We start from the raw sequence: 26,489 nt of genomic DNA, 5'->3' as shown, positions 1-26,489 counted from the left end.
AAAGAGCAACGTGTTGGCAGTAATACTCACGAAACATTATATTATAATATTATAGATATGACATTGCAACTTTAATTGTATTTTACGTTAAAAAAGTGTGTTTATTGAGCACATATTTGTTGGGATGCACATGCATGTTTTATGCCCGAGTGCATTGTGGGATCGAACAGGTGGGCACTCTGGAGGTGCCTTCATGGATGGCACAAAGATGTCCTGGGTCAGAGGCAGTTTGAATTTACTGACGGGTCAAAGCCGTTCTTATTTGCACATTTGTATATTCAGCACGTATGAAAAGTAATAAATATGCGACGTTTCGAGCACGGGCCAACGCAGTGTCACCAAAGAATGTATATATTTGAGGGAGGACCACAGTGGAGTTTTGCATTCAAGGAGAAACCAACGTGGCAGGAAAACCACAAACATCTAAGGCTCAAAGATCTGCACAGACAGGTACGGGAACCTACTTGCTGTACTTCCTCACCAGCCCCCGATCTGTGTAATGCCAACCAGCTGAAATCCTGAAGACACTTAGTGTATCATTCGTGTAAGCAAATAAATTCAGCAACGCTTGTTTCCCATTAGGTACAGGAATATTCTTGGATCTTTCGGTAAAGTCACGTAGAAGGGAAATAATAAAATAAAAAATATTAAACATAATTACATTCTCACGACGTGTCGGCCGCAACACAAGCAGACGTTCAGCAACGTTTGTTTGCCATTAGGTACAGGAATATTCTTGGATCTTCGGTAAAGTCACGTAGAAGGGAAAATAATAAATAATAAATATTTTACGTAATAAAATGCTCACGACGTTTCGTCCGCAACACAAGCAGCCGTCCAGGAATGTGAATTAAAAAGTGAAAAATATGGAACGCTTCACGTAATTTGCGTGTCATCCTTGCGCAGGGGCCATGCTAATCTTCTCTGTATCGTTTCCAATTTTAGTATATGTACTGCCGAGCAAGTACAGAACACACTCGTGTCGCGGACGGGTATTTGTAACACCAGGGTACTGACATCCTTTTCACCATGGGGCCTGTAAAAGATGTTCTAGTGTTAAAAAGAGCAACGTGGTTAGCAGTAATACTCACGAAACATTATATTATAATATTATAGATATGACATTGCAACTTTAATTGTATTTTACGTTAAAAAGTGTGTTTATTGAGCACATATTTGTTGGGATGCACATGCATGTTTTATGCCGAGTGCATTGTGGGATCGAACAGGTGGGCACTTGGAGGTGCCTTCATGGATGGCACAAGATGTCCTGGGTCAGAGGCAGTTTGAATTTACTGACGGGTCAAAGCCGTTCTTATTTGCAGATTTGTACAATGAGCACGTAGGAAAAGTAATAAATATGCGACGTTAGAGCAAGGCCAACGCAGGTGTCACCAAATAATGCATATATTTGAGGGAGGACCACAGTGGAGTTTTGCATTCAAGCAGAAACCAACGTTGCCAGGAAACCACAAAATTTCGATTTAAAGCTTTCGTGACTGCAGGGATTCATCTTCCTTGGTTCTTTCGGTAAAGTCACGTAGAAGGGAAGTAATAAAATAATAAAAATAAAACATAATAAACGTCGTGAGAATTGTTTTATTATGTTTTATTTTTATTATTTTATTACTTCCCTTCTACGTGACTTTACCGAAAGAACCAAGAAGATGAAAACCACAAACATGAGTCTAACGCTCAAAGATCTGCACAGACAGGTACGGGAACCTACTTGCTGTACTTCCTCACCAGCCCCCGGATCTGTATAATGCCAACCAGCTGAAATCCTGAAGACACTTAGTGTATCATTCGTGTAAGCAAATAAATTCAGCAACGCTTGTTTGCCATTAGGTACAGGAATATTCTTGGATCTTTCGGTAAAGTCACGTAGAAGGGAAATAATAAAATAAAAATATTAAACATAATTACATTCTCACGACGTGTCGGCCGCAACACAAGCAGACGTTCAGCAACGTTTGTTTGCCATTAGGTACAGGAATATTCTTGGATCTTTCGGTAAAGTCACGTAGAAGGGAAATAATAAAATAATAAATATTTTACGTAATAAAATGCTCACGACGTTTCGTCCGCAACACAAGCAGCCGTCCAGGAATGTGAATTAAAAGGTGAAAAATATGGAACGCTTCACGAATTTGCGTGTCATCCTTGCGCAGGGGCCATGCTAATCTTCTCTGTATCGTTCCAATTTTAGTATATGTACTGCCGGAGCAAGTACAGAACACACCCGTGTCGCGACGGGTATTTGTAACACCAGGGTACTGACATCCTTTTCACCATGGGGTCTGTAAAAGATGTTCTAGTGTTTATAAAGAGCAACGTGTTAGCAGTAATACTCACGAAACATTATATTATAATATTATAGATATGTCATTGCAACTTTAATTGTATTTTACGTTAAAAAAGTGTGTTTATTGAGCACATATTTGTTGGGATGCACATGCATGTTTTATGCCCGAGTGCATTGTGGGATCGAACAGGTGGGCACTCTGGAGGTGCCTTCATGGATGGCACAAAGATGTCCTGGGTCAGAGGCAGTTTGAATTTACTGACGGGTCAAAGCCGTTCTTATTTGCACATTTGTACATTGAGCACGTAGGAAAAGTAATAAATATGCGACATTTCGAGCACGGGCCAACGCAGTGTCACCAAATAATGCATATATTTGAGGGAGGACCACAGTGGAGTTTTGCATTCAAGCAGAAACCAACGTTGCCAGGAAAACCACAAACATGAGTCTAACGCTCAAAGATCTGCACAGACAGGTACGGGAACCTACTTGCTGTACTTCCTCACCAACCCCCGGATCTGTATAATGCCAACCAGCTGAAATCCTGAAGACACTTAGTGTATCATTCGTGTAAGCAAATAAATTCAGCAACGCTTGTTTGCCATTAGGTACAGGAATATTCTTGGATCTTTCGGTAAAGTCACGTAGAAGGGAAATAATAAAATAATAAATATTAAACATAATTACATTCTCACGACGTGTCGGCCGCAACACAAGCAGACGTTCAGCAACGTTTGTTTGCCATTAGGTACAGGAACATTCTTGGATCTTTCGGTAAAGTCACGTAGAAGGGAAATAATAAAATAATAAATATTTTACGTAATAAAATGCTCACGACGTTTCGTCCGCAACACAAGCAGCCGTCCAGGAATGTGAATTAAAGGTGAAAAATATGGAACGCTTCACGAATTTGCGTGTCATCCTTGCGCAGGGGCCATGCTAATCTTCTCTGTATCGTTCCAATTTTAGTATATGTACTGCCGGAGCAAGTACAGAACACACTCGTGTCGCGACGGGTATTTGTAACACCAGGGTACTGACATCCTTTTCACCATGGGCCTGTAAAAGATGTTCTAGTGTTTAAAAAGAGCAACGTGTTAGCAGTAATACTCACGAAACATTATATTATAATATTATAGATATGTCATTGCAACTTTAATTGTATTTTACGTAAAAAAAGTGTGTTTATTGAGCACATATTTGTTGGGATGCACATGCATGTTTTATGCCCGAGTGCATTGTGGGATCGAACAGGTGGGCACTCTGGAGGTGCCTTCATGGATGGCACAAAGATGTCCTGGGTCAGAGGCAGTTTGAATTTACTGACGGGTCAAAGCCGTTCTTATTTGCACATTTGTATATTCAGCACGTATGAAAAGTAATAAATATGCGACGTTTCGAGCACGGGCCAACGCAGTGTCACCAAAGAATGTATATATTTGAGGGAGGACCACAGTGGACTTTTGCATTCAAGGAGAAACCAACGTGGCAGGAAAACCACAAATATCAGTCTAAGGCTCAAAGATCTGCACAGACAGGTACGGGAACCTACTTGCTGTACTTCCTCACCAGCCCCCGGATCTGTGTAATGCCAACCAGCTGAAATCCTGAAGACACTTAGTGTATCATTCGTGTAAGCAAATAAATTCAGCAACGCTTGTTTTCCATTAGGTACAGGAATATTCTTGGATCTTTCGGTAAAGTCACGTAGAAGGGAAATAATAAAATAATAAATATTAAACATAATTACATTCTCACGACGTGTCGGCCGCAACACAAGCAGACGTTCAGCAACGTTTGTTTGCCATTAGGTACAGGAATATTCTTGGATCTTTCGGTAAAGTCACGTAGAAGGGAAATAATAAAATAATAAATATTTTACGTAATAAAATGCTCACGACGTTTCGTCCGCAACAGAAGCAGCCGTCCAGGAATGTGAATTAAAAGTGAAAAATATGGAATGCTTCACGAATTTGCGTGTCATCCTTGCGCAGGGGCCATGCTAATCTTCTCTGTATCGTTCCAATTTTAGTATATGTACTGCCAGAGCAAGTACAGAACACACTCGTGTCGCGACGGGTATTGTAACACCAGGGTACTGACATCCTTTTCACCATGGGGCCTGTAAAAGATGTTCTAGTGTTTAAAAAGAGCAACGTGTTAGCAGTAATACTCACGAAACATTATATTATAATATTATAGATATGTCATTGCAACTTTAATTGTATTTTACGTTAAAAAAAAGTATGTTTATTGAGCACATATTTGTTGGGATGCACATGCATGTTTTATGCCCGAGTGCATTGTGGGATCGAACAGGTGGGCACTCTGGAGGTGCCTTCATGGATGGCACAAAGATGTCCTGGGTCAGAGGCAGTTTGAATTTACTGACGGGTCAAAGCCGTTCTTATTTGCACATTTGTATATTCAGCACGTATGAAAAGTAATAAATATGCGACGTTTCGAGCACGGGCCAACGCAGTGTCACCAAAGAATGTATATATTTGAGGGAGGACCACAGTGGAGTTTTGCATTCAAGGAGAAACCAACGTGGCAGGAAAACCACAAACATCAGTCTAAGGCTCAAAGATCTGCACAGACAGGTACGGGAACCTACTTGCTGTACTTCCTCACCAGCCCCCGGATCTGTGTAATGCCAACCAGCTGAAATCCTGAAAACACTTAGTGTATCATTCGTGTAAGCAAATAAATTCAGCAACGCTTGTTTTCCATTAGGTACAGGAATATTCTTGGATCTTTCGGTAAAGTCACGTAGAAGGGAAATAATAAAATATTAAATATTAAACATAATAAGATTCTCACGACGTATCGGCCGCAACACAAGCAGCCGTCCAGGAATGTGAATTAAAAGGTGAAAAATATGGAACGCTTCACGAATTTGCGTGTCATCCTTGCGCAGGGGCCATGCTAATCTTCTCTGTATCGTTCCAATTTTAGTATATGTACTGCCGGAGCAAGTACAGAACACACTAGTGTTGCGACGGGTATTTGTAACACCAGGGTACTGACATCCTTTTCACCATGGGGCCTGTAAAAGATGTTCTAGTGTTTAAAAAGAGCAACGTGTTAGCAGTAATACTCACGAAACATTATATTATAATATTATAGATATGTCATTGCAACTTTAATTGTATTTTACGTTAAAAAAAGTATGTTTATTGAGCACATATTTGTTGGGATGCACATGCATGTTTTATGCCCGAGTGCATTGTGGGATCGAACAGGTGGGCACTCTGGAGGTGCCTTCATGGATGGCACAAAGATGTCCTGGGTCAGAGGCAGTTTGAATTTACTGACGGGTCAAAGCCGTTCTTATTTGCACATTTGTATATTCAGCACGTATGAAAAGTAATAAATATGCGACGTTTCGAGCACGGGCCAACGCAGTGTCACCAAAGAATGTATATATTTGAGGGAGGACCACAGTGGAGTTTTGCATTCAAGGAGAAACCAACGTGGCAGGAAAACCACAAACATCAGTCTAAGGCTCAAAGATCTGCACAGACAGGTACGGGAACCTACTTGCTGTACTTCCTCACCAGCCCCCGGATCTGTGTAATGCCAACCAGCTGAAATCCTGAAAACACTTAGTGTATCATTCGTGTAAGCAGATAAATTCAGCAACGCTTGTTTGCCATTAGGTACAGGAATATTCTTGGATCTTTCGGTAAAGTCACGTAGAAGGGAAATAATAAAATAATAAATATTAAACATAATAAGATTCTCACGACGTATCGGCCGCAACACAAGCAGCCGTCCAGGAATGTGAATTAAAAGGTGAAAAATATGGAACGCTTCACGAATTTGCGTGTCATCCTTGCGCAGGGGCCATGCTAATCTTCTCTGTATCGTTCCAATTTTAGTATATGTACTGCCGGAGCAAGTACAGAACACACTTGTGTTGCGACGGGTATTTGTAACACCAGGGTACGAACATTCTTTTCACCATGGGGCCTGTAAAAGATGTTCTATTGTTTAAAAAGAGCAACGTGTTGGCAGTAATACTCACGAAACATTATATTATAATATTATAGATATGACATTGCAACTTTAATTGTATTTTACGTTAAAAAAAGTGTGTTTATTGAGCACATAATTGTTGGGATGCATATGCATGTTTTATGCCCGAGTGCATTGTGGGATCGAACAGGTGGGCACTCTGGAGGTGCCTTCATGGATGGCACAAAGATGTACTGGGTCAGAGGCAGTTTGAATTTACTGACGGGTCAAAGCCGTTCTTATTTGCACATTTGTATATTCAGCACGTATGAAAAGTAATAAATATGGGATGTTTCGTGCAAGGGCCAACGCAGTGTCACCAAATAATGTATATATTTGAGGGAGGACCACAGTGGAGTTTTGCATTCAAGGAGAAACCAACGTGGCAGGAAAACCACAAACATCAGTCTAAGGCTCAAAGATCTGCACAGACAGGTACGGGAACCTACTTGCTGTACTTCCTCACCAGCCCCCGGATCTGTGTAATGCCAACCAGCTGAAATCCTGAAGACACTTAGTGTATCATTCGTGTAAGCAAATAAATTCAGCAACGCTTGTTTTCCATTAGGTACAGGAATATTCTTGGATCTTTCGGTAAAGTCACGTAGAAGGGAAATAATAAAATAAAAAATATTAAACATAATTACATTCTCACGACGTGTCGGCCGCAACACAAGCAGACGTTCAGCAACGTTTGTTTGCCATTAGGTACAGGAATATTCTTGGATCTTTCGGTAAAGTCACGTAGAAGGGAAATAATAAAATAATAAATATTTTACGTAATAAATGCTCACGACGTTTCGTCCGCAACACAAGCAGCCGTCCAGGAATGTGAATTAAAAAGTGAAAAATATGGAACGCTTCACGAATTTGCCTGTCATCCTTGCGCAGGGGCCATGCTAATCTTCTCTGTATCGTTCCAATTTTAGTATATGTACTGCCAGAGCAAGTACAGAACACACTCGTGTCGCGACGGGTATTTGTAACACCAGGGTACTGACATCCTTTTCACCATGGGGCCTGTAAAAGATGTTCTAGTGTTTAAAAAGAGCAACGTGTTAGCAGTAATACTCACGAAACATTATATTATAATATTATAGATATGTCATTGCAACTTTAATTGTATTTTACGTTAAAAAAAAGTATGTTTATTGAGCACATATTTGTTGGGATGCACATGCATGTTTTATGCCCGAGTGCATTGTGGGATCGAACAGGTGGGCACTCTGGAGGTGCCTTCATGGATGGCACAAAGATGTCCTGGGTCAGAGGCAGTTTGAATTTACTGACGGGTCAAAGCCGTTCTTATTTGCACATTTGTATATTCAGCACGTATGAAAAGTAATAAATATGCGACGTTTCGAGCACGGGCCAACGCAGTGTCACCAAAGAATGTATATATTTGAGGGAGGACCACAGTGGAGTTTTGCATTCAAGGAGAAACCAACGTGGCAGGAAAACCACAAACATCAGTCTAAGGCTCAAAGATCTGCACAGACAGGTACGGGAACCTACTTGCTGTACTTCCTCACCAGCCCCCGGATCTGTGTAATGCCAACCAGCTGAAATCCTGAAAACACTTAGTGTATCATTCGTGTAAGCAAATAAATTCAGCAACGCTTGTTTTCCATTAGGTACAGGAATATTCTTGGATCTTTCGGTAAAGTCACGTAGAAGGGAAATAATAAAATATTAAATATTAAACATAATAAGATTCTCACGACGTATCGGCCGCAACACAAGCAGCCGTCCAGGAATGTGAATTAAAAGGTGAAAAATATGGAACGCTTCACGAATTTGCGTGTCATCCTTGCGCAGGGGCCATGCTAATCTTCTCTGTATCGTTCCAATTTTAGTATATGTACTGCCGGAGCAAGTACAGAACACACTTGTGTTGCGACGGGTATTTGTAACACCAGGGTACTGACATCCTTTTCACCATGGGGCCTGTAAAAGATGTTCTAGTGTTTAAAAAGAGCAACGTGTTAGCAGTAATACTCACGAAACATTATATTATAATATTATAGATATGTCATTGCAACTTTAATTGTATTTTACGTTAAAAAAAAGTATGTTTATTGAGCACATATTTGTTGGGATGCACATGCATGTTTTATGCCCGAGTGCATTGTGGGATCGAACAGGTGGGCACTCTGGAGGTGCCTTCATGGATGGCACAAAAATGTCCTGGGTCAGAGGCAGTTTGAATTTACTGACGGGTCAAAGCCGTTCTTATTTGCACATTTGTATATTCAGCACGTATGAAAAGTAATAAATATGCGACGTTTCGAGCACGGGCCAACGCAGTGTCACCAAAGAATGTATATATTTGAGGGAGGACCACAGTGGAGTTTTGCATTCAAGGAGAAACCAACGTGGCAGGAAAACCACAAACATCAGTCTAAGGCTCAAAGATCTGCACAGACAGGTACGGGAACCTACTTGCTGTACTTCCTCACCAGCCCCCGGATCTGTGTAATGCCAACCAGCTGAAATCCTGAAAACACTTAGTGTATCATTCGTGTAAGCAGATAAATTCAGCAACGCTTGTTTGCCATTAGGTACAGGAATATTCTTGGATCTTTCGGTAAAGTCACGTAGAAGGGAAATAATAAAATAATAAATATTAAACATAATAAGATTCTCACGACGTATCGGCCGCAACACAAGCAGCCGTCCAGGAATGTGAATTAAAAAGTGAAAAATATGGAACGCTTCACGAATTTGCATGTCATCCTTGCGCAGGGGCCATGCTAATCGTCTCTGTATCGTTCCAATTTTAGTATATGTACTGCCAGAGCAAGTACAGAACACACTCGTGTCGCGACGGGTATTTGTAACACCAGGGTACTGACATCCTTTTCACCATGGGGCCTGTAAAAGATGTTCTAGTGTTTAAAAAGAGCAACGTGTTAGCAGTAATACTCACGAAACATTATATTATAATATTCTAGATATGTCATTGCAACTTTAATTGTATTTTACGTTAAAAAAAGTATGTTTATTGAGCACATATTTGTTGGGATGCACATGCATGTTTTATGCCCGAGTGCATTGTGGGATCGAACAGGTGGGCACTCTGGAGGTGCCTTCATGGATGGCACAAAGATGTCCTGGGTCAGAGGCAGTTTGAATTTACTGACGGGTCAAAGCCGTTCTTATTTGCACATTTGTATATTCAGCACGTATGAAAAGTAATAAATATGCGACGTTTCGAGCACGGGCCAACGCAGTGTCACCAAAGAATGTATATATTTGAGGGAGGACCACAGTGGAGTTTTGCATTCAAGGAGAAACCAACGTGGCAGGAAAACCACAAACATCAGGCTAAGGCTCAAAGATCTGCACAGACAGGTACGGGAACCTACTTGCTGTACTTCCTCACCAGCCCCCGGATCTGTGTAATGCCAACCAGTTGAAATCCTGAAAACACTTAGTGTATCATTCGTGTAAGCAAATAAATTCAGCAACGCTTGTTTTCCATTAGGTACAGGAATATTCTTGGATCTTTCGGTAAAGTCACGTAGAAGGGAAATAATAAAATAATAAATATTAAACATAATAAGATTCTCACGACGTATCGGCCGCAACACAAGCAGCCGTCCAGGAATGTGAATTAAAAGGTGAAAAATATGGAACGCTTCACGAATTTGCGTGTCATCCTTGCGCAGGGGCCATGCTAATCTTCTCTGTATCGTTCCAATTTTAGTATATGTACTGCCGGAGCAAGTACAGAACACACTTGTGTTGCGACGGGTATTTGTAACACCAGGGTACGAACATTCTTTTCACCATGGGGCCTGTAAAAGATGTTCTATTGTTTAAAAAGAGCAACGTGTTGGCAGTAATACTCACGAAACATTATATTATAATATTATAGATATGACATTGCAACTTTAATTGTATTTTACGTTAAAAAAAGTGTGTTTATTGAGCACATATTTGTTGGGATGCACATGCATGTTTTATGCCCGAGTGTATTGTGGGATCGAACAGGTGGGCACTCTGGAGGTGCCTTCATGGATGGCACAAAGATGTCCTGGGTCAGAGGCAGTTTGAATTTACTGACGGGTCAAAGCCGTTCTTATTTGCACATTTGTATATTCAGCACGTATGAAAAGTAATAAATATGCGACGTTTCGAGCACGGGCCAACGCAGTGTCACCAAAGAATGTATATATTTGAGGGAGGACCACAGTGGAGTTTTGCATTCAAGGAGAAACCAACGTGGCAGGAAAACCACAAACATCAGTCTAAGGCTCAAAGATCTGCACAGACAGGTACGGGAACCTACTTGCTGTACTTCCTCACCAGCCCCCGGATCTGTGTAATGCCAACCAGCTGAAATCCTGAAGACACTTAGTGTATCATTCGTGTAAGCAAATAAATTGAGCAACGCTTGTTTGCCATTAGGTACAGGAATATTCTTGGATCTTTCGGTAAAGTCACGTAGAAGGGAAATAATAAAATAATAAATATTAAACATAATAACATTCTCACGACGTCTCGGCCGCAACACAAGCAGCCGTCCAGGAATGTGAATTAAAAGGTGAAAAATATGGAACGCTTCACGAATTTGCGTGTCATCCTTGCGCAGGGGCCATGCTAATCTTCTCTGTATCGTTCCAATTTTAGTATATGTACTGCCGGAGCAAGTACAGAACACACTCGTGTCGCGACGGGTATTTGTAACACCAGGGTACTGATATCCTTTTCACCATGGGGCCTGTAAAAGATGTTCTAGTGTTTAAGAAGAGCAACGTGTTGGCTGTAATACTCACGAAACATTATATTCTAATATTATAGATATGTAGATGTGTATTTTACGTTAAAGAAGTGTGTTTATTGAGCACATATTTGTTGGGATTCACTTGCATGTTTTATGCCCGAGTGCATTGTGGGATAGAATAGGTGGGCACTCTGGAGGTGCCTTCATGGATGGCACAAAGATGTCCTGGGTCAGAGGCAGTTTGAATTTACTGACGGGTCAAAGCCGTTCTTATTTGCAGATTTGTACATTGAGCACGTAGGAAAAGTAATATATATGCGACGTTTCGAGCACGGGCCAACGCAGTGTCACCAAATAATGTATATATTTGAGGGAGGACCACAGTGGAGTTTTGCATTCAAGCAGAAACCAACGTTGCTAGGAAAACCACAAACATGAGTCTAACGCTCAAAGATCTGTACAGACAGGTACGGGAACCTACTTGTTGTACTTCCTCGCCAGCCCCCAGATCTGTGTAATGCCAACCAGCTGAAATCCTGAAGACACTTAGTGTATCATTCGTGTAAGCAAATAAATTGAGCAACGCTTGTTTGCCATTAGGTACAGGAATATTCTTGGATCTTTCGGTGAAGTCACATAGAAGGGAAATAATAAAATAATACAAATTCAACATTATAAAATTCTCACGACGTTTCGGCCACATCACAAGTAGCCGTCCAGGAATGTGAATTAAAGGGTGAAAAATATGGAACGCTTCACGAATTTGCGTGTCATCCTTGCGCAGGGGCCATGCTAATCTTCTCTGTATCGTTCCAATTTTAGTATATGTACTGCCGGAGCAAGTACAGAACACACTAGTGTCGCGACGGGTATTTGTAACACGAGGGTACTAACATACTTTTCACCATGGGGCCTGTAAATTATGTTCTATTGTTTGAAAAGAGCAACGTGTTGGCAGTAATACTCACGAAACATTATATTCTAATATTATAGATATGTTATTGCAACTTTAATTGTATTTTACGTTAAAGAAGTGTGTTTATTGAGCACATATTTGTTGGGATTCACTTGCATGTTTTATGCCCGAGTGCATTGTGGGATAGAACAGGTGGGCACTCTGGAGGTGCCTTCATGGATGGCACAAAGATGTCCTGGGTCAGAGGCAGTTTGAATTTTCTGACGGGTCAAAGCCGTTCTTATTTGCACATTTGGTCATTCAGCACGTAGGAAAAGTAATAAATATGCGACGTTTCGAGCACGGGCCAACGCAGTGGCACCAAAGAATGTATATATTTGAGGGAGGACCACAATGGAGTTTTGCATTCAAGGAGAAACCAACGTGGCAGGAAAACCACAAACATCAGTCTAAGGCTCAAATATCTGCACAGACAGGTACGGGAACCTACTTGCTGTACTTCCTCACCAGCCCCCGGATCTGTGTAATGCCAACCAGCTGAAATCCTGAAGACACTTAGTGTATCATTCGTGTAAGCAAATAAATTGAGCAACGCTTGTTTGCCATTAGGTACAGGAATATTCTTGGATCTTTCGGTAAAGTCACGTAGAAGGGAAATAATAAAATAATAAATATTAAACATAATAACATTCTCACGACGTCTCGGCCGCAACACAAGCAGCCGTCCAGGAATGTGAATTAAAAGGTGAAAAATATGGAACGCTTCACGAATTTGCGTGTCATCCTTGCGCAGGGGCCATGCTAATCTTCTCTGTATCGTTCCAATTTTAGTATATGTACTGCCGGAGCAAGTAGAGAACACACTAGTGTCGCGACGGGTATTTGTAACACCAGGGTACTGACATCCTTTTCACCATGGGGCCTGTAAAAGATGTTCTAGTCTTTAAAAAGAGCAACGTGTTGGTAGTAATACTCATGAAACATTATATTCTAATATTATAGATATGTCATTGCAACTTTAATTGTATTTTACGTTAAAGAAGTGTGTTTATTGAGCACATATTTGTTGGGATTCACATGCATGTTTTATGCCCGAGTGCATTGTGGGATAGAACAGGTGGGCACTCTGGAGGTGCCTTCATGGATGGCACAAAGATGTTCTGGGTCAGAGGCAGTTTGAATTTTCTGACGGGTCAAAGCCGTTCTTATTTGCACATTTGGTCATTCAGCACGTAGGAAAAGTAATAATTATGCGACGTTTCGAGCACGGGCCAACGCAGTGGCACCAAAGAATGTATATGTTTGAGGGAGGACCACAGTGGAGTTTTGCATTCAAGGAGAACCCAACGTTGCTAGGAAAACCACAAACATGAGTCTAAGGCTCAAAGATCTGCACAGACAGGTACGGGAACCTACTTGCTGTACTTCCTCGCCAGCCCCCAAATCTGTGTAATGCCAACCAGTGGAAATCCGAAAGACACTTAGTGTATCATTCGCAAATACATTCAGCAACGCTATTTTGCCATTAGGTACAGGAATATTCTTGGATATTTCGGTAAAGTCACGTAGAAGGGAAATAAGGGGAATAACATACTACCTTTGTATCGCGAAGGCTATTTATAGCACCACTATACCGCACTCTTTACGCTATGGGTCCCAAAAAATAGTGTTTAAGTATATTAAAAAAAAATACTAACAATGGTGCTCATACACAGTGGAAACTAACAATATTCTCATTTTTGCAAAGATAATTACAGTTATCGCGTCTAAAACGTGCTTATTGAGCATACTTCTTTAACTTCAGTCTAGTTATTTTTAGCCCCAGTGCATTGTGGGATAATTTAAATACCTTTGCGGCCTCTCACTTCGCTGGATGTGTGTGCAGGTTGATGGAGGCGGCGGGGGGGGGGTCACCTGAGTCTCTGCTGTTCGTTCTGCACGTGGCGAAGAGGAGGAATGTCGGCGGATGGGAGAGACAAAGGCGGCCGAGAGCTGGGAACGGCGTTCTCATTATTCTCACACAGCCGGCCCCACGATAGATTTACATTTCGGTATACGAGCTAAATTGTACCCCTTGGTTTCTTCAAATCTACCTCAAATCTAGAACTAAATTGTCCTGTATTTTATTATGTTTAAATTTTTATTATTTTATTATTTCCCTTCTACGTGACTTTACCGATAGAACCAAGAAGATAAATTGTCCTGTTAACAAAAACTAAACCTCAACACCAAAGAACCCCGCGTATCGCCTTAGCAGACTGTTTACGTGACAACTCTTACTAATTCTTAGTTTTTTCGGTAAAGTCACGTAGGTAAAACATTAAAATTAATAAAAGTAAAATAAAATAAAAAATCACGACGTTTCGGAGGCAACACAAGTTTCCGAAACGTCGTGATTTTTATTTTATTTTACTTTTATTAATTTTGATGTTTTACCTACGTGACTTTACCGAAAAAACCTAAGAATATGAATCCTTGCAGTCACGAAAGCTTCAAATCTAGAACCCTTACTAATTGCCTGTGTCGGGTGGTGGCGGGCTTCACGACACTTTATACATTTACGCGACCTGTACAGTGTGTTAGGGATGATATTGGAGGTGACAACCTCCCCCGTTTTAAAGCTTTCGTGACTGCAGGGATTCATCTTCTTGGTTCTTTCGGTAAAGTCACGTAGAAGGGAAGTAATAAAATAATAAAAATAAAACATAATAAAATAATTCTCACGACGTTTCGGCCACAACGCAAGCAGCCGTCCTCAGGTGAAGACCAGGTCTGTCGCCGAAACGTCGTGAGAATTTTTTTTTTATGTTTTATTTGTATTATTTTATTATTTCCCTTCTACGTGACTTCACCGAAAGAACCAAGAAGAAACCTCCCCCGTGTTAAACTGAAGCCTAAGAAACCGCGACGCCGGCGGTTGCCCCGGCGACCGCTGCTCGCGTCAGGCGGTCTCCGTGGCCGCCTAAACCAGGCGGGGGGCGGGGCGGGGGCTTGGTAGGGGGCGGGGCGGGGGCGTGGTGGGGGCGGGGCGGGGGGCGGGGTGTGGTGGGGGCGGGGTTGTAAGGGGGGCGGGGGCGTAATGGGGGCGGGGGCGTGGTGGGGGCGGGGCGGGGGCGTGGTGGGAGCGGGGCGAGGGTGTGGTGGGGGCGGGGCGTGGTAGGGGGCGGGGCGAGGCGTGGTAGGGGGCGGGGCGGGGTCCTCGGCGTCCTTGACCAATCGAGAGCCGCCGTTTTCAAAAATGCGCGGCCAATCAGCGCGAAGCGACCGTTATGAGAGGGGCGTCTGCGCTTCCGTTGAACACGTGGGGGCTTCACAGTGCAGAGACAGCGTGAGAGATACAGAGTGAGAGATACAGAGTGAGAGATACAGAGTGAGAGATACAGAGTGAGAGATACAGAGTGAGAGATACAGAGTGAGAGATACAGAGTGAGAGATACAGAGTGAGAGATACAGAGTGAGAGATACAGAGTGAGAGATACAGAGTGAGAGATACAGAGTGAGAGATACAGAGTGAGAGATACAGAGTGAGACAGAGTACAAGAGGCACAAGACTGAGAGACAACAGAGAGACACGGGGAGCGGTCACTCTCCTGAGAGAGACACAGGCGAGAGAGGGCTGCGTGAGGTGCGCACCACCACCACATCCGTCTCGTGTGAGAGGTGAGGAGGATGTCTGATGATGGTGGTTACAGTGGTTGGCATCGTGCTGCTGTGGTGTGTTGTGGTTGATCTGATTGTGTGGTGATGTTTTTGTGTGTGTGGTGGTTATTGCAGTGGTCGTGTGGTGGTTATTATCGTGTGTTCGCTTGTAGTTTCATCGCGGCTGATGTCATTGCGTTGCGTGGTTGTGATCGTATGAATCCTTGCAGTCACGACAGCTTTAAATCTAGAATTCAAATCTAGAATTGTGATCGTGGGTTTGGAGTTGTGATGGCTGTGGCCACTGTTGTGTGAAAGTGCTATTAACCCGTCGACCCGGTTTAGAGTCTGTCCAGGTGATATAAAGTATTGTTAAGGCGATATAAAGTCTGCCAAGGCGATATAAAGTATTGTTAAGGCGATATAAAGTCTGCCAAGGCGATATAAAGTATTGTTAAGGCGATATAAAGTCTGCCAAGGCGATATAAAGTATTGTTAAGGCGATATAAAGTCTGTCCAGGTGATATAAAGTATTGTTAAGGCGATATAAAGAGTCTGTCCAGGCGATACGGGTGGGGGTCTTTGTGCTCCTGGTTGCGATGTGTGGATGTCTCTAGCGACGCGGCGAGTGTCTTTGTTGTGGTCGTGTTTTTAAATACGAGCTTGGGTGAGTGGTGTTGGTGGAGCCCACCGTTTAATTGTGTTTGCCCCTCGAGGATGAACTAAACTAATATACTGTCTATGTTTATGTCGCTTGCCTTGTTTCCACACCCGCTGGGAATATTTTGTTTAGATTCTGGCCCAAGTCCTGAATCAAACCGCGCACGGTGGCCGCCCGGTAGCGATGGCTCTGAACGAAGTCTTTGTTATTTAATTTAAACGTGTTACGGAGACTTGGGGTGGATAAAGGCCACTTTGATCTATGATCAGATGTGTAACTCTTCTCGACGTTTGAAGAAGAAGTCTTCTGGGAAGAGAAGTGTTGCTCCAACGCGGGTGACGTCATTGCCCCGTGCCTCCCTTTTTATTACACGATTTTATATCCTCAATAAATCTTGTAACTCAATTTTTTACCCACTTCCCAATATGCTATCGACTGCAAACTTTGTATACTTATGTCATACTGATGACAAGACTATATTCTATCATTAAAAATCCAAATTTTTTTTTTTTACATTTTACACGCTTTTATTTAACTCACTCTGTTGTATCCTCAAATCTTGTAACTCAATTTCAACCGTCTTCCCAATGTCGTATCGACTGCAAACTTGGTATAGGTATGTCATACTGATGACAAGACTACATTCTATCATTAAAAATTAAAAATATATATTTTTAACATTTTACACGTTTTTTATTAACTCACTGTCTGTTGTGATATCCTCAAATCTTGTAACTCAATTTCAACCGTCTTCCCAATGTCGTATCGACTGCGAACTTGGTATAGGTATGTCATACTGATCACAACACGATATTCTATCATTAAAAAAATATATTTTTAAACAATCTTTTTTACGGCTCCAATTATCCACGCTCAACTCACGTTGCCTGTAAATCACCACGGTCCCTTACGTCACTGCAAGCCTCGGGGAGCCACGCCGAGGGGCGGGGGATGTGGAAGGAGGGGAAAGGCGATGGGGGAAGGGGGCAGGAGGAGGGGCAGCTCGGACAGTACATTTCATTAAAGCGTTAAAAAAAAGTATCTTTAAATATTTTATTAAACCGAGCCGGCCCCACCTACACAGTGTACGTCAGTCTCTTTTTTGACTGGCACAACCAAGCCGTGCCGAGCCAGTGCGGCTCGCGGAAGGTGCCAGGTTGACTCTCTTGCCAATGGTTGTGGCGACACCGCACCCTTGTCTCGGGGTGCACCAGTGACAATTCACATCTCCTTGCGTCTTTCTATCTGTATTTACATTCCCTCCAGCATCCAAGCTGACCAAACCAGGTGGGGTAACCACACTGACCTGGCCAGCACACCTTTCATTAATTGGTCCCACTCTGACCAAGATGGTGAAGTATGGTTAACATAACACAATCACTGACATAGCCTGAGAAGGCCTTATTCTGACAATGATTTCACAAAAGGCTGCGAATTTTTTTAATTACAATGTATTGTGTGTTGGATGACTTGCACACAACTGCTGCGCTTGGTAGCTTGACATCGTTCGCCTCGCTAGTCTGGGGCTTTGTCCTCACGTATCCGAGTTCTTATTTGAGATTTCTTATGTCGCCATATTTGTCTGTCTGAAGATGTAAATTTTTTATCTAAGAGATAAGTAATGCCTGTGTCCTTGTGTGTCTCCATCTATCTGATGATGTTCCAGGAGTGCCCTTTGAGAGAAAGATCATGTCCTGCTGAAATTTGAGAGCTGATCTACATCACCGCTTGTATCAATATCTCGCTGCATGTCTTCGCGTGTCTCAGGATGTCGCAGTTCTCGTTTGAGAGTGACGTGAGTCACTTGCTGAAGCTGGATGCCCCCATTTCCTCGGGTCCCCAGCCGCGTTGGCAGCGCAAGGCGGCGTCCGCGAACACGAGCACGGTGGGAAGCTTGGGCATGCCAGCCCCCCCTGGCGCCCACAACAGCAGCAGCAACAGCAGCATAATGGCAGTGTCACCAATGAAGGGGTCTAGTCGCGCCAATAGCAGCAGCCGCACGCCAGGACGCACTCCCACGTCCAAGTGCCAAAACACGCCCGGGGCCAAGGGCAAGAGCTCACCTGGTGAGTGTGACGTGGCTACGTACGGTGCGAAATAAGTTAAATATACATCTATAGTCTGTGGTTTTGTGCATATGGTGTGTGATGATTGTGGTGTTTGAATGTGTGGAATGTGCGGCGTGTGGTCTGTATGCACGCTTGTGTACGCATCGCCATATATATGTATTCTCTTTGTATATACTTTGCTGTGTGTTTACGGTCCGTGTACATATTTGCCATGAATGCCAGCTGTGTGTGCCCAAACTCCAGGTCGTGCCCCCCGCACTCCCCATGGCAAGTTCTGTGACCGATTCATCCCCGTGCGCAACAGCAAAAATATGGAGGTGGCGAGCTACCTCGTATCTCGAGAAGAAACAGCATCTCCACTGAAGGCACGGTGACACACGGGGACACGGGAGCAAACGCCACATGGACACATTAAGACTCACTAGGTATACAGAACATAGACACATGGAGGTAACAAGCTACTTTGTGTCTCAGAGACGGACACGGGATCACACGCTGTAATGGAGAGACACGTGGAAAGCACAGAGTCATGATTCATATAAACACATGGATCTGGTCAAGCCACCTAGTCTCAAGATGTGACGGTGTCTTCACCCCATTGACGGTCACGGGACACACGAGGATGCTCGGAGGTGGCAGGCAATCGGCCTCGTGTTTTGACGAGTCTGCTTCATTCCTCCACGCTGTGGGGACACATAAGGGAGAACAGGAGACGCCGTTACAGCAACGGAGGTGGGGACAAGGGAACACTGCTCCATGTTTATTTTTCCGTGTGAAGGAGAAGCAGGCAGCGATGATGCATCTGCTGAGCGGCGTGGATGTGGAGAAAGCACGAATCTTACGCTACCAGGGACCCGCGCCACCTGTACCCGAGGGTAAGACAGGCTACACGGAGAGACGGTGGAAGACACGGGGATCTGCAGCTGAGTAGTGGATTTGATGTGTTGGTGGGGACGCAGGGGCGTAGTGGGAGAGACAAGACATGGGGACGGTAAAGGTGTTGGGGCAAGGCGGAGACAGGAAAATGGAGGGAAGGACATGGGGGAGACTGGCGTACAGGGGGATAGAGATAGACGGAGACACGTGGGGGCGAAGGGAACTATGTATGTGGCTGTGAGTGGTTCCCCCTGGTACATTGACGCAGGCAAGTTGCTGTACTCCCTCCAGGGCTGTGTTCGTAGCATTCGTGGTGAATGTGGTCATGGCATTTGCTGTGGTGGTTAATATTGTTGTGGTTGTCCCCTAAGGCTACAGCAACACACAGAAGGTGCTGTACTCCCAGCAGGGCTACACACCCCTCTCCCTGCTCAAGAAGAAGCGACACATACCCACGCAGCCCGAGCGTGTGCTCGACGCGCCGGCCGTCCGCAATGACTTCTGTGAGCTACGCGCACACTCACACACACGTGCATACACATATACGCAGGCACATGTGAATAGCTCATCATCGTTACCATAGATCCATGGTTACTTTCAGTCAGAATAAACCCCTCGACCAGAGCTATGCTCAGCTCAGCCTTTGCTCAAGGGAGCGTGCTTAACTTTAGCCAACTCTGAGCATGGTCCCAGCATGCTCAGGATTTCGATGTTTGAAAGAAACATCAGCACCTCAAGCCAGAGCTGATCCGTGACTAAGAATATGGCCCATAATTTATGTCTCGCATCAGAATCTAAATATTTATTCATCCTGGAGGAATCCAATGAGCTATACAGCTGTTTTTTTTACAGATGTCCAGTAGGGACTGGTCAGAATGTTACAACAACAAACAATATGACAAACACGAAAGGAGTGCAATGTATAGTTAAGGTAAACAAATCACTTGATATATATACAAGTAAAACTTACCAGGTAAAGCCCGCTGAGCTATTAACTTATTTTTCAGCAGCAACCTGGCCACAAATGATAGCTCAACAAAGTGGCTTATCACGTGGGAATTTATAGCAGCAAATTAATGTTTAGATACGAGTGGCCCACAATCAAGACCGCTGGTCCCCCCACGTGCCCACCCTGACCAATTACTAAGGCTACAATACTGAGATTACGTCCACGCAACTAGTCAACACAGTGTTAGTTTGGCATTTTGCTTCACATTGTATATTAGTGTTTTTTCGCCACAATGTGGCACTGACGTTCTCCTCATGCAGTCTAAAGTTATCCTGCACAGTATCCACGCTGCAGCCTGCGACACCACCGCCCTCCTCGCCACAACTAAGGCCTTGTTCTCACTCCGGTCGGGGGCATGACCCATGGATTGAGAACCGAGTAATTAACCAGTTATTATATCTATACCTTTCCTGAATTGCAAAACCGGCATCATATAAAATCCATATTTACCCATGTATACGTGTAATATAGATACATATATATACACAACACACAATTGGTCCTGAACTAAAAGTTTTAACCCTTATCCTGACCTGTGACCCCGTACCCCCATGTGCGCAGACCTAAACCCGCTGGACTGGAGTGTGGACAACGTCGTGTGTGTGGCGCTGGGCCACTTTGGGACATATCTCTGGGATGCAGAAACGGGGAATGTGACCCAGCACATGAAGGCATGTGGAGAGATACTGGGACACAAATACAAAGATCCCCCCCATGTAGTCTTAACATACTTTTGGGGGGGCAAGTGCTATTAGAGAGCACTGGCATGGCACACAAGGGGGTAGGTGACTAGCAACAGGCTTGGCCGCCTTTGTCTCCCTATGGGGTGATGAGCACCAGGTACTCATTTGATGTTGAGTCTGCTTAGGGGAGGCGTATGATTGGATCAGAGAATTGTCACTTGTGTTAATGGTGAGCGGAAATCGGACTTGGGTCGCCGGGTTTATAACGCAGCCCGCTAATCACTACACGACCGCTCCTCATACTGGAACACATGCATGGATCGACACAGACATGCAGAGACGCTGAAATGCAGACACGCATAGACGAATGGAAAACAGGCTCATTCATAGATGCATGGGGATACGGGGTGGCAGTGTTGTGTTCTTGTGAAAAGCAGACGGGGTGCCGTGAGGCAGCACATGCACACCGGGAACTTGAGCGTGAGAGAGGTGTTAAGGCTGTGCCGTGTTTGTGCGCTGTGTCTCTGCCCGCGTATCAGATGGAGGGGCAGGATTACCCTTCGTCCGTCTCGTGGGTACCAACTGGAGGCAACATCATCGCCATCGGAACCAGTTTCAAAACCGTGCAGGTAATGAGCACAGCATTCTGGAAAGTGGCCTGGAGCAGAGGATTCTGGGATATTTCAAGGAGCAGGGCATTCTGGAAGGGGAGTGTGGAGCAAGTAACCGGTTGGGGAGCAGAGGATTATGGGAAGTGAGCAGGTGGGCTTTTTATTGGTGCCGTGACTTGTATGTCCTTGTACGTGTCTATATCGTTTAGCATGTGTGCCTGTCTCCCCATTGTATATTTTCGCGTGTGCGTCTGCGTCCTCGTGTTTGTCCCCATGCGTGTGCGCGCGCGCACCTATCCTCGTGTGTGTCTCCGTGTGTGTGTTTGCACGTGTAGATCTGGGACGTGGAGCGCAACAAATGTTTAAGGAATATGCAGGGCCACACGGGGCGTGTGAGCTCCCTGTCCTGGAACGGACACCTCCTGTCAAGGCAAGTGCTTGAGCACACACCACACACTTGTTGTGGTGAACACTGTGGTTGTGGTGGTTAACGCCGGTGTTGTAGTGGTGGTTGTGGCTCTCAACTTCGAGATGCGGGTGGCGTCACACTACATTGCCGTTCCTTGTTGTGGCCGTCGCGGTTGTGGTTTTTTGTAAACTCTGTGGTCATGGCGGCGGCGGTTGTTGTAGTGGGTCCCGCTCGGGTCAGATCCACCACCATGACGTGCGGATGGTGCAGCATCACGTCGCCACGCTGAGTGGCCACTCTCAGGAGGTGTGCGGCTTGGCGTGGTCCCCTGGCGGACGCCTGCTGGCCAGCGGAAGCAACGACAACAACCTCCTCGTGTGGGCCAACGGCAGCACATCCTCGGCACCCCTCCACTCCCTCCAGCAGCACACGGCCGCCGTCAAGGCAGGGACACGCACGCGGTGACACGCTGGCACAACAGACACGTTGACACACGCGCTCGCCGACGTGTGCCGAGCTAATTGCTATAACGGCCGCTAAGTCGTGGAAACATCACTGCAGTGTTCGTCTGAAAAAAAACCCCATCAAAACAGAAAAATAGTGCAGAAACGTATAAAAAGCACAGATGGCCTTTGTGCATTTTGCAGGTCATGTGAAGTGTTGAAGGCTTGCTGGCAAGAGATCTTGGGACAGGTCCGAGGGTGTTATGGGTTAGCTTAGAACTAGAAGATGGATCACCTGCCCTCCCGACTCCACCGCATGAGCCACAGTGTGCAACGTGTGCACGCCGAGTGCGTGACGCACACTGACACACTATCTCTGTGCTTCTTTTGAGCAGTCGTGCATTGCAAAGCGCACTGCGCTCCAAACCCGGCATCCCGAGTTCGATTCCCGGCCACGGCTAACATCGGTTGCAGGTGATGTCTGAATTGGTCGTGAGCTCCTCTAGGTCAACTCAGCCTTCCATGCCTTCCTGGTGCCGTGTCTGAACATCAGCAATGGGGAGACAAAGGCGGCCGGCGTGATGTGCCGTGCTCGACCTAATAGGTGTGCGATGTTAGCACTGGCCTCAACAATCTGAGAGGCTAAATGAAGAATATTTATCTGTCTCTTCGTGTCTGTCTGTCTGTTTGTATACAGGCACTAGCGTGGTGTCCATGGCAAGCAAGTTTGCTGGCGAGTGGGGGTGGAACAAACGACCACCACATTCGCCTGTGGAATGTCAACACGGGGGTCTGCTTAAACGCAGTGGACGCGAAGTCTCAGGCATGGACACACAGACACGAGGGAGACGCTCTGCGAGAATTGGGGACGTTGTGTGTGTCTCGGGCACGAAGAGACGCGGACGCGTGTTAACGACCCGTTCCCCCGCTCCAGGTGTGCTCCGTCTTGTGGTCGAGCGAACACAAGGAGCTACTCTCCGCCCACGGCTACGCTAAGAACCAGCTCACACTGTGGGTCTACCCAGCGATGGTGCCCATCGCCGAGCTCTTAGGTACGGGGGCACACGAGCACACAGGCACAAGGACAAATGTGGAGATGGCAACGTGGGGGGGGACAATATAAATGTGCCTGGTCATGATTTCTCTATAACTGCTTTTTTGTTTAGAACTGCTTTTTGTGTTTAGTTTGTCCTTCCCCGCACCTCTGATTAGCACGGTTGGCTACATATGGTATGAAAGAAGTCCATCATACATACATGCCTATTCCTGAGATAATGAGCATTGGAAAAACTGAGACAAATGGGGGTACACGTTGCTTGAGAGTTTAACCATCCATGATGTCCAGCGCCGAGCTAAAGAGTAAATGACACACGAGGCAAAATAGGGGAGCATACGAGGACGGTGGACGCACAGGAGCATAGGGGGGGGGGGATGCACACTGGTTGTGTATCCAGAACTACCTAGTATAGGGACACGGGGACACTGGTCATGGCGGAACATGAGTTCATATCCCAGGTCGTCCTTGAAAGAAAGCCAGTGATGTTTCACGCGACTCCGTGGGTTTATCTCATCCGGTTAATTAAAGGATACAAACAACCACACCGCCAAATTGTCTTTCTCCCTCGCGCATGTCTCTCCCTTGTCCCCCATCCCTTCCCCATGATCCACGTCTAACCCCTGTGTCCCTGTGTCTCCCTCCCCCATGTGTCTTCCCCCCCCCCCCGCCACCATGTCTCTCCATACCCCGCAGGCCACACAGAGCGCGTGCTGCAGGTTGTCGCGAGCCCCGACGGATCCTCCGTGATGTCGGTCGGTGCCGATGAGAGCCTGCGCCTGTGGCGCTGCTTCCAGGGGGACCAGTCGCGGAAGAAGAAGATACAGCAACAGCTGGGAGGCAGCAACGCGGGGAAGCTCTCGCAGAACTGCTTGCGCTAACCCCCCCCCCTTACCAACATCCCACTGGCAACAACTTTTAGCAACATTGACCCTCGCCTGTTCGAGCATAGAGGGGACGCTAAAGTCATATTGCCAGAATTATCCCCGCTCCTAATCCTCCCTGCTCTCCACAGTGCGTAGATCTGCAGTGATCACTATTCACCGTTCGGATACAAATTGTGTCCTTGCATACTAGGACACAATTTGTATCTGACCACCGAGCCTAATCCGTCCTCCGGGCATCACCACAGCCTTGCGTCTACCCCTGAACGTTAACTACAGCAACTCCATTAACTATGACAACCCCATTCAAGTGTTGTATATAATCGCCCCAAATCTTCCTGCCCCCCCCCCCCCAAGCATTCCCATGTGTCCCCCCCCCCCCCCCCCCCCCCCGTGTGTGTGTACATGTGTTCTGTGCTAATCTTAATAGGTGCTCGCTAACAACACTTGCGTATTTGCATTTGGGTGTGTTTATTTTAAATAACAATAAATGACGTGGATCTGCTGGAAGGACGAGTCGGTTATGGTAGTGGCATGGGGAGGTGGAGACTGAGAGAATCGTGGATGTGAAGAGAAATGTCGGGGCGAATGGACATGCAGGGAAACCTGGCGACGTGAAGGGGGAGGCACGTGGAGGGTAAAGGAGACGTGAGGCGAAGGATCCATTGAGAGACGCTTGCCTCTGGATGGGTGTTGGGTTTCAGATCCCTGGTATGACGTCAGAGTTCAGCCAAGAGGAACCGCTGATGTGGGTCCCAGAAAATCCACTGGCACAGAAGTGTGCGTAGTTTTACCACCATACTGGTAGGAACCACCTGGTTCCACCAGCCCACGGGATTATTGTGTCCGTCTGTCGTGCATCCAAAAATGGGAGGGCTGGAGAGGGCTGGGTGGGGAGGGTTGGGTGGGGCTGGGTGGGGAGGGGCTGGTCACCCCGTGGTGCCCTTATAAAACTCAACGTTTAACCTACTCACGCCGGCTTGTGCCCGCCCTCAGTCGGGAATATTTGCGGAATACACCACGCCGCCGTTGACCCTGGCCATTGACCGAGCAACCCAACGTTCCTACCAGCTCCCTCCGCAGGAATGCGTTTAATGTTAAGTCGTGAAATGTATGCCCAGCCAAGGATCTGCAGTAACTAGCAAGAGATGTTTTGAGCGAACGATAAGAGATCTAGTCATGTGAGACGTGATACAGAAAATAGAAAAACGCAATGGAATAAAAGGAAAAGCCACGTGGATGAGTGATAGAGATGTAGAAATAATGAGGTGAATGAAAAGGTATGGATGATGAGCGAAAGAGAAGAGATGTACATGGAGGCAGAGATGTCAAATGAGGAGATGTAGATGAACAAAATATGCAATGTGATCCACGTCCTCGTTCTCTGCCACGAATTCGTCCCGCCGCTTAATCTGCGCACCAGTTTTTTGTACAAAGTGCATACAAACTGCGACCATAGTGACCTCTAACGATACAAAACGCCTCGCGTTAGTCAATAACACCGCCTTAGGGAAATCTATAATCGGCGATATTGTTGGCAATGGGTCTTCGTAGCACACCAAATACCGTATTCAGCTAACGATAGACTGATGATCGTGCACAGCGGGCCCATTGGTGGTGGTGATGAGTGCTGCCGCTATTCACGATGACATGTTCAGGCTTTCACGACCAATATCCATAAGAGGTGTTTTTTTGGGTTGGATCGCGTAAATATTGAAATGTGTCATTAAAACCCAACTAGTAACGAATTGACAAGTTCTGTTTACGTGACAACCATTACGAGTTGGTGGTGGCGGGTTTTCGCGACAATTACGCGATCTACCCCCCCCAAAAAAACTGGTTCTGCTGTCGATGGTTCCGCTGTGACTGATGGTGCCGATGTCACTGCTGATGACGATAACGGTTGCTGCTACACACGATGACGATAACTCGAACTACATTGATATCGATTAATTCGTACCGAGCCGCACACGTTCTTTATCTTTATGCACGAATCTAGATTTCTTCAACGTTATTGAACTGCAGTTCTAATTGACGTACGCTGGCCACAAGCCTTCCTAATCGTTACAAAACTTTACAGTCTCTTGCTTGTAACGCACATGCCTTCAAAGGGTAGGGCAAACGTCTTTCGAGGCAAGGATTGAACGGGAAACAGCTAATTTGTAGAATGAGTGATGTGTG

The 26,489-nt window shown here is 45.3% G+C and overlaps 1 protein-coding gene and 13 non-coding genes across 15 annotated transcripts; 1 reads left to right on the top strand and 13 right to left on the bottom strand.

Annotated features, from left to right (window-relative positions):
• Positions 1–860: 860 nt before the first annotated feature.
• LOC133346826 (U6 spliceosomal RNA) lies at positions 861–968 on the bottom strand. The gene has a single exon (XR_009755616.1). It is a non-coding gene; the product is annotated as a U6 spliceosomal RNA (small nuclear RNA).
• Positions 969–2,126: 1,158 nt separating this feature from the next.
• LOC133346848 (U6 spliceosomal RNA) lies at positions 2,127–2,233 on the bottom strand. The gene has a single exon (XR_009755637.1). It is a non-coding gene; the product is annotated as a U6 spliceosomal RNA (small nuclear RNA).
• Positions 2,234–3,191: 958 nt separating this feature from the next.
• LOC133346847 (U6 spliceosomal RNA) lies at positions 3,192–3,298 on the bottom strand. The gene has a single exon (XR_009755636.1). It is a non-coding gene; the product is annotated as a U6 spliceosomal RNA (small nuclear RNA).
• A 956-nt stretch (positions 3,299–4,254) lies between these two features.
• On the bottom strand, positions 4,255–4,361 carry LOC133346811 (U6 spliceosomal RNA). The gene has a single exon (XR_009755601.1). It is a non-coding gene; the product is annotated as a U6 spliceosomal RNA (small nuclear RNA).
• Positions 4,362–5,180: 819 nt separating this feature from the next.
• On the bottom strand, positions 5,181–5,287 carry LOC133346846 (U6 spliceosomal RNA). Its single transcript, XR_009755635.1, has one exon. It is a non-coding gene; the product is annotated as a U6 spliceosomal RNA (small nuclear RNA).
• An 819-nt stretch (positions 5,288–6,106) lies between these two features.
• LOC133346845 (U6 spliceosomal RNA) lies at positions 6,107–6,213 on the bottom strand. The gene has a single exon (XR_009755634.1). It is a non-coding gene; the product is annotated as a U6 spliceosomal RNA (small nuclear RNA).
• Positions 6,214–7,171: 958 nt separating this feature from the next.
• LOC133346815 (U6 spliceosomal RNA) lies at positions 7,172–7,278 on the bottom strand. The gene has a single exon (XR_009755605.1). It is a non-coding gene; the product is annotated as a U6 spliceosomal RNA (small nuclear RNA).
• Positions 7,279–8,098: 820 nt separating this feature from the next.
• Positions 8,099–8,205, bottom strand: LOC133346844 (U6 spliceosomal RNA). Its single transcript, XR_009755633.1, has one exon. It is a non-coding gene; the product is annotated as a U6 spliceosomal RNA (small nuclear RNA).
• Positions 8,206–9,025: 820 nt separating this feature from the next.
• On the bottom strand, positions 9,026–9,132 carry LOC133346825 (U6 spliceosomal RNA). The gene has a single exon (XR_009755615.1). It is a non-coding gene; the product is annotated as a U6 spliceosomal RNA (small nuclear RNA).
• An 819-nt stretch (positions 9,133–9,951) lies between these two features.
• LOC133346843 (U6 spliceosomal RNA) lies at positions 9,952–10,058 on the bottom strand. Its single transcript, XR_009755632.1, has one exon. It is a non-coding gene; the product is annotated as a U6 spliceosomal RNA (small nuclear RNA).
• An 819-nt stretch (positions 10,059–10,877) lies between these two features.
• Positions 10,878–10,984, bottom strand: LOC133346842 (U6 spliceosomal RNA). The gene has a single exon (XR_009755631.1). It is a non-coding gene; the product is annotated as a U6 spliceosomal RNA (small nuclear RNA).
• An 809-nt stretch (positions 10,985–11,793) lies between these two features.
• LOC133346841 (U6 spliceosomal RNA) lies at positions 11,794–11,900 on the bottom strand. Its single transcript, XR_009755630.1, has one exon. It is a non-coding gene; the product is annotated as a U6 spliceosomal RNA (small nuclear RNA).
• An 818-nt stretch (positions 11,901–12,718) lies between these two features.
• Positions 12,719–12,830, bottom strand: LOC133346822 (U6 spliceosomal RNA). Its single transcript, XR_009755612.1, has one exon. It is a non-coding gene; the product is annotated as a U6 spliceosomal RNA (small nuclear RNA).
• Positions 12,831–15,265: 2,435 nt separating this feature from the next.
• On the top strand, positions 15,266–24,680 carry LOC133346520 (cell division cycle protein 20 homolog). 2 transcript variants are annotated; one of them, XM_061558162.1, is made up of 12 exons: positions 15,266–15,595; positions 18,038–18,336; positions 18,583–18,704; positions 19,118–19,214; positions 19,587–19,718; positions 20,786–20,895; positions 21,447–21,536; positions 21,854–21,948; positions 22,149–22,371; positions 23,068–23,193; positions 23,305–23,422; positions 24,121–24,680. In XM_061558162.1, exons 2-12 carry the CDS (start codon positions 18,039–18,041, stop codon positions 24,303–24,305), a joined length of 1,596 nt encoding a protein of 531 aa, XP_061414146.1. In that variant the 5' UTR covers positions 15,266–15,595; position 18,038; the 3' UTR covers positions 24,306–24,680. The 2 variants fall into 2 exon arrangements, with proteins under 2 accessions (XP_061414146.1, XP_061414144.1); XM_061558160.1 differs by having other exon boundaries at positions 15,267–15,630.
• The last annotated feature ends 1,809 nt before the right edge of the window (positions 24,681–26,489 follow it).

The sequence above is a fragment of the Lethenteron reissneri genome, chromosome 24 (assembly GCF_015708825.2).
Source record: "Lethenteron reissneri isolate LAM-NWPU_2019-01 chromosome 24, ASM1570882v1, whole genome shotgun sequence".
NCBI classification, from domain to species: Eukaryota; Metazoa; Chordata; class Hyperoartia; order Petromyzontiformes; family Petromyzontidae; genus Lethenteron; species Lethenteron reissneri.
The sequence above is the reverse complement of the archived record's forward strand: the minus strand, read 5'-3'. Positions and strand labels throughout refer to the sequence as shown.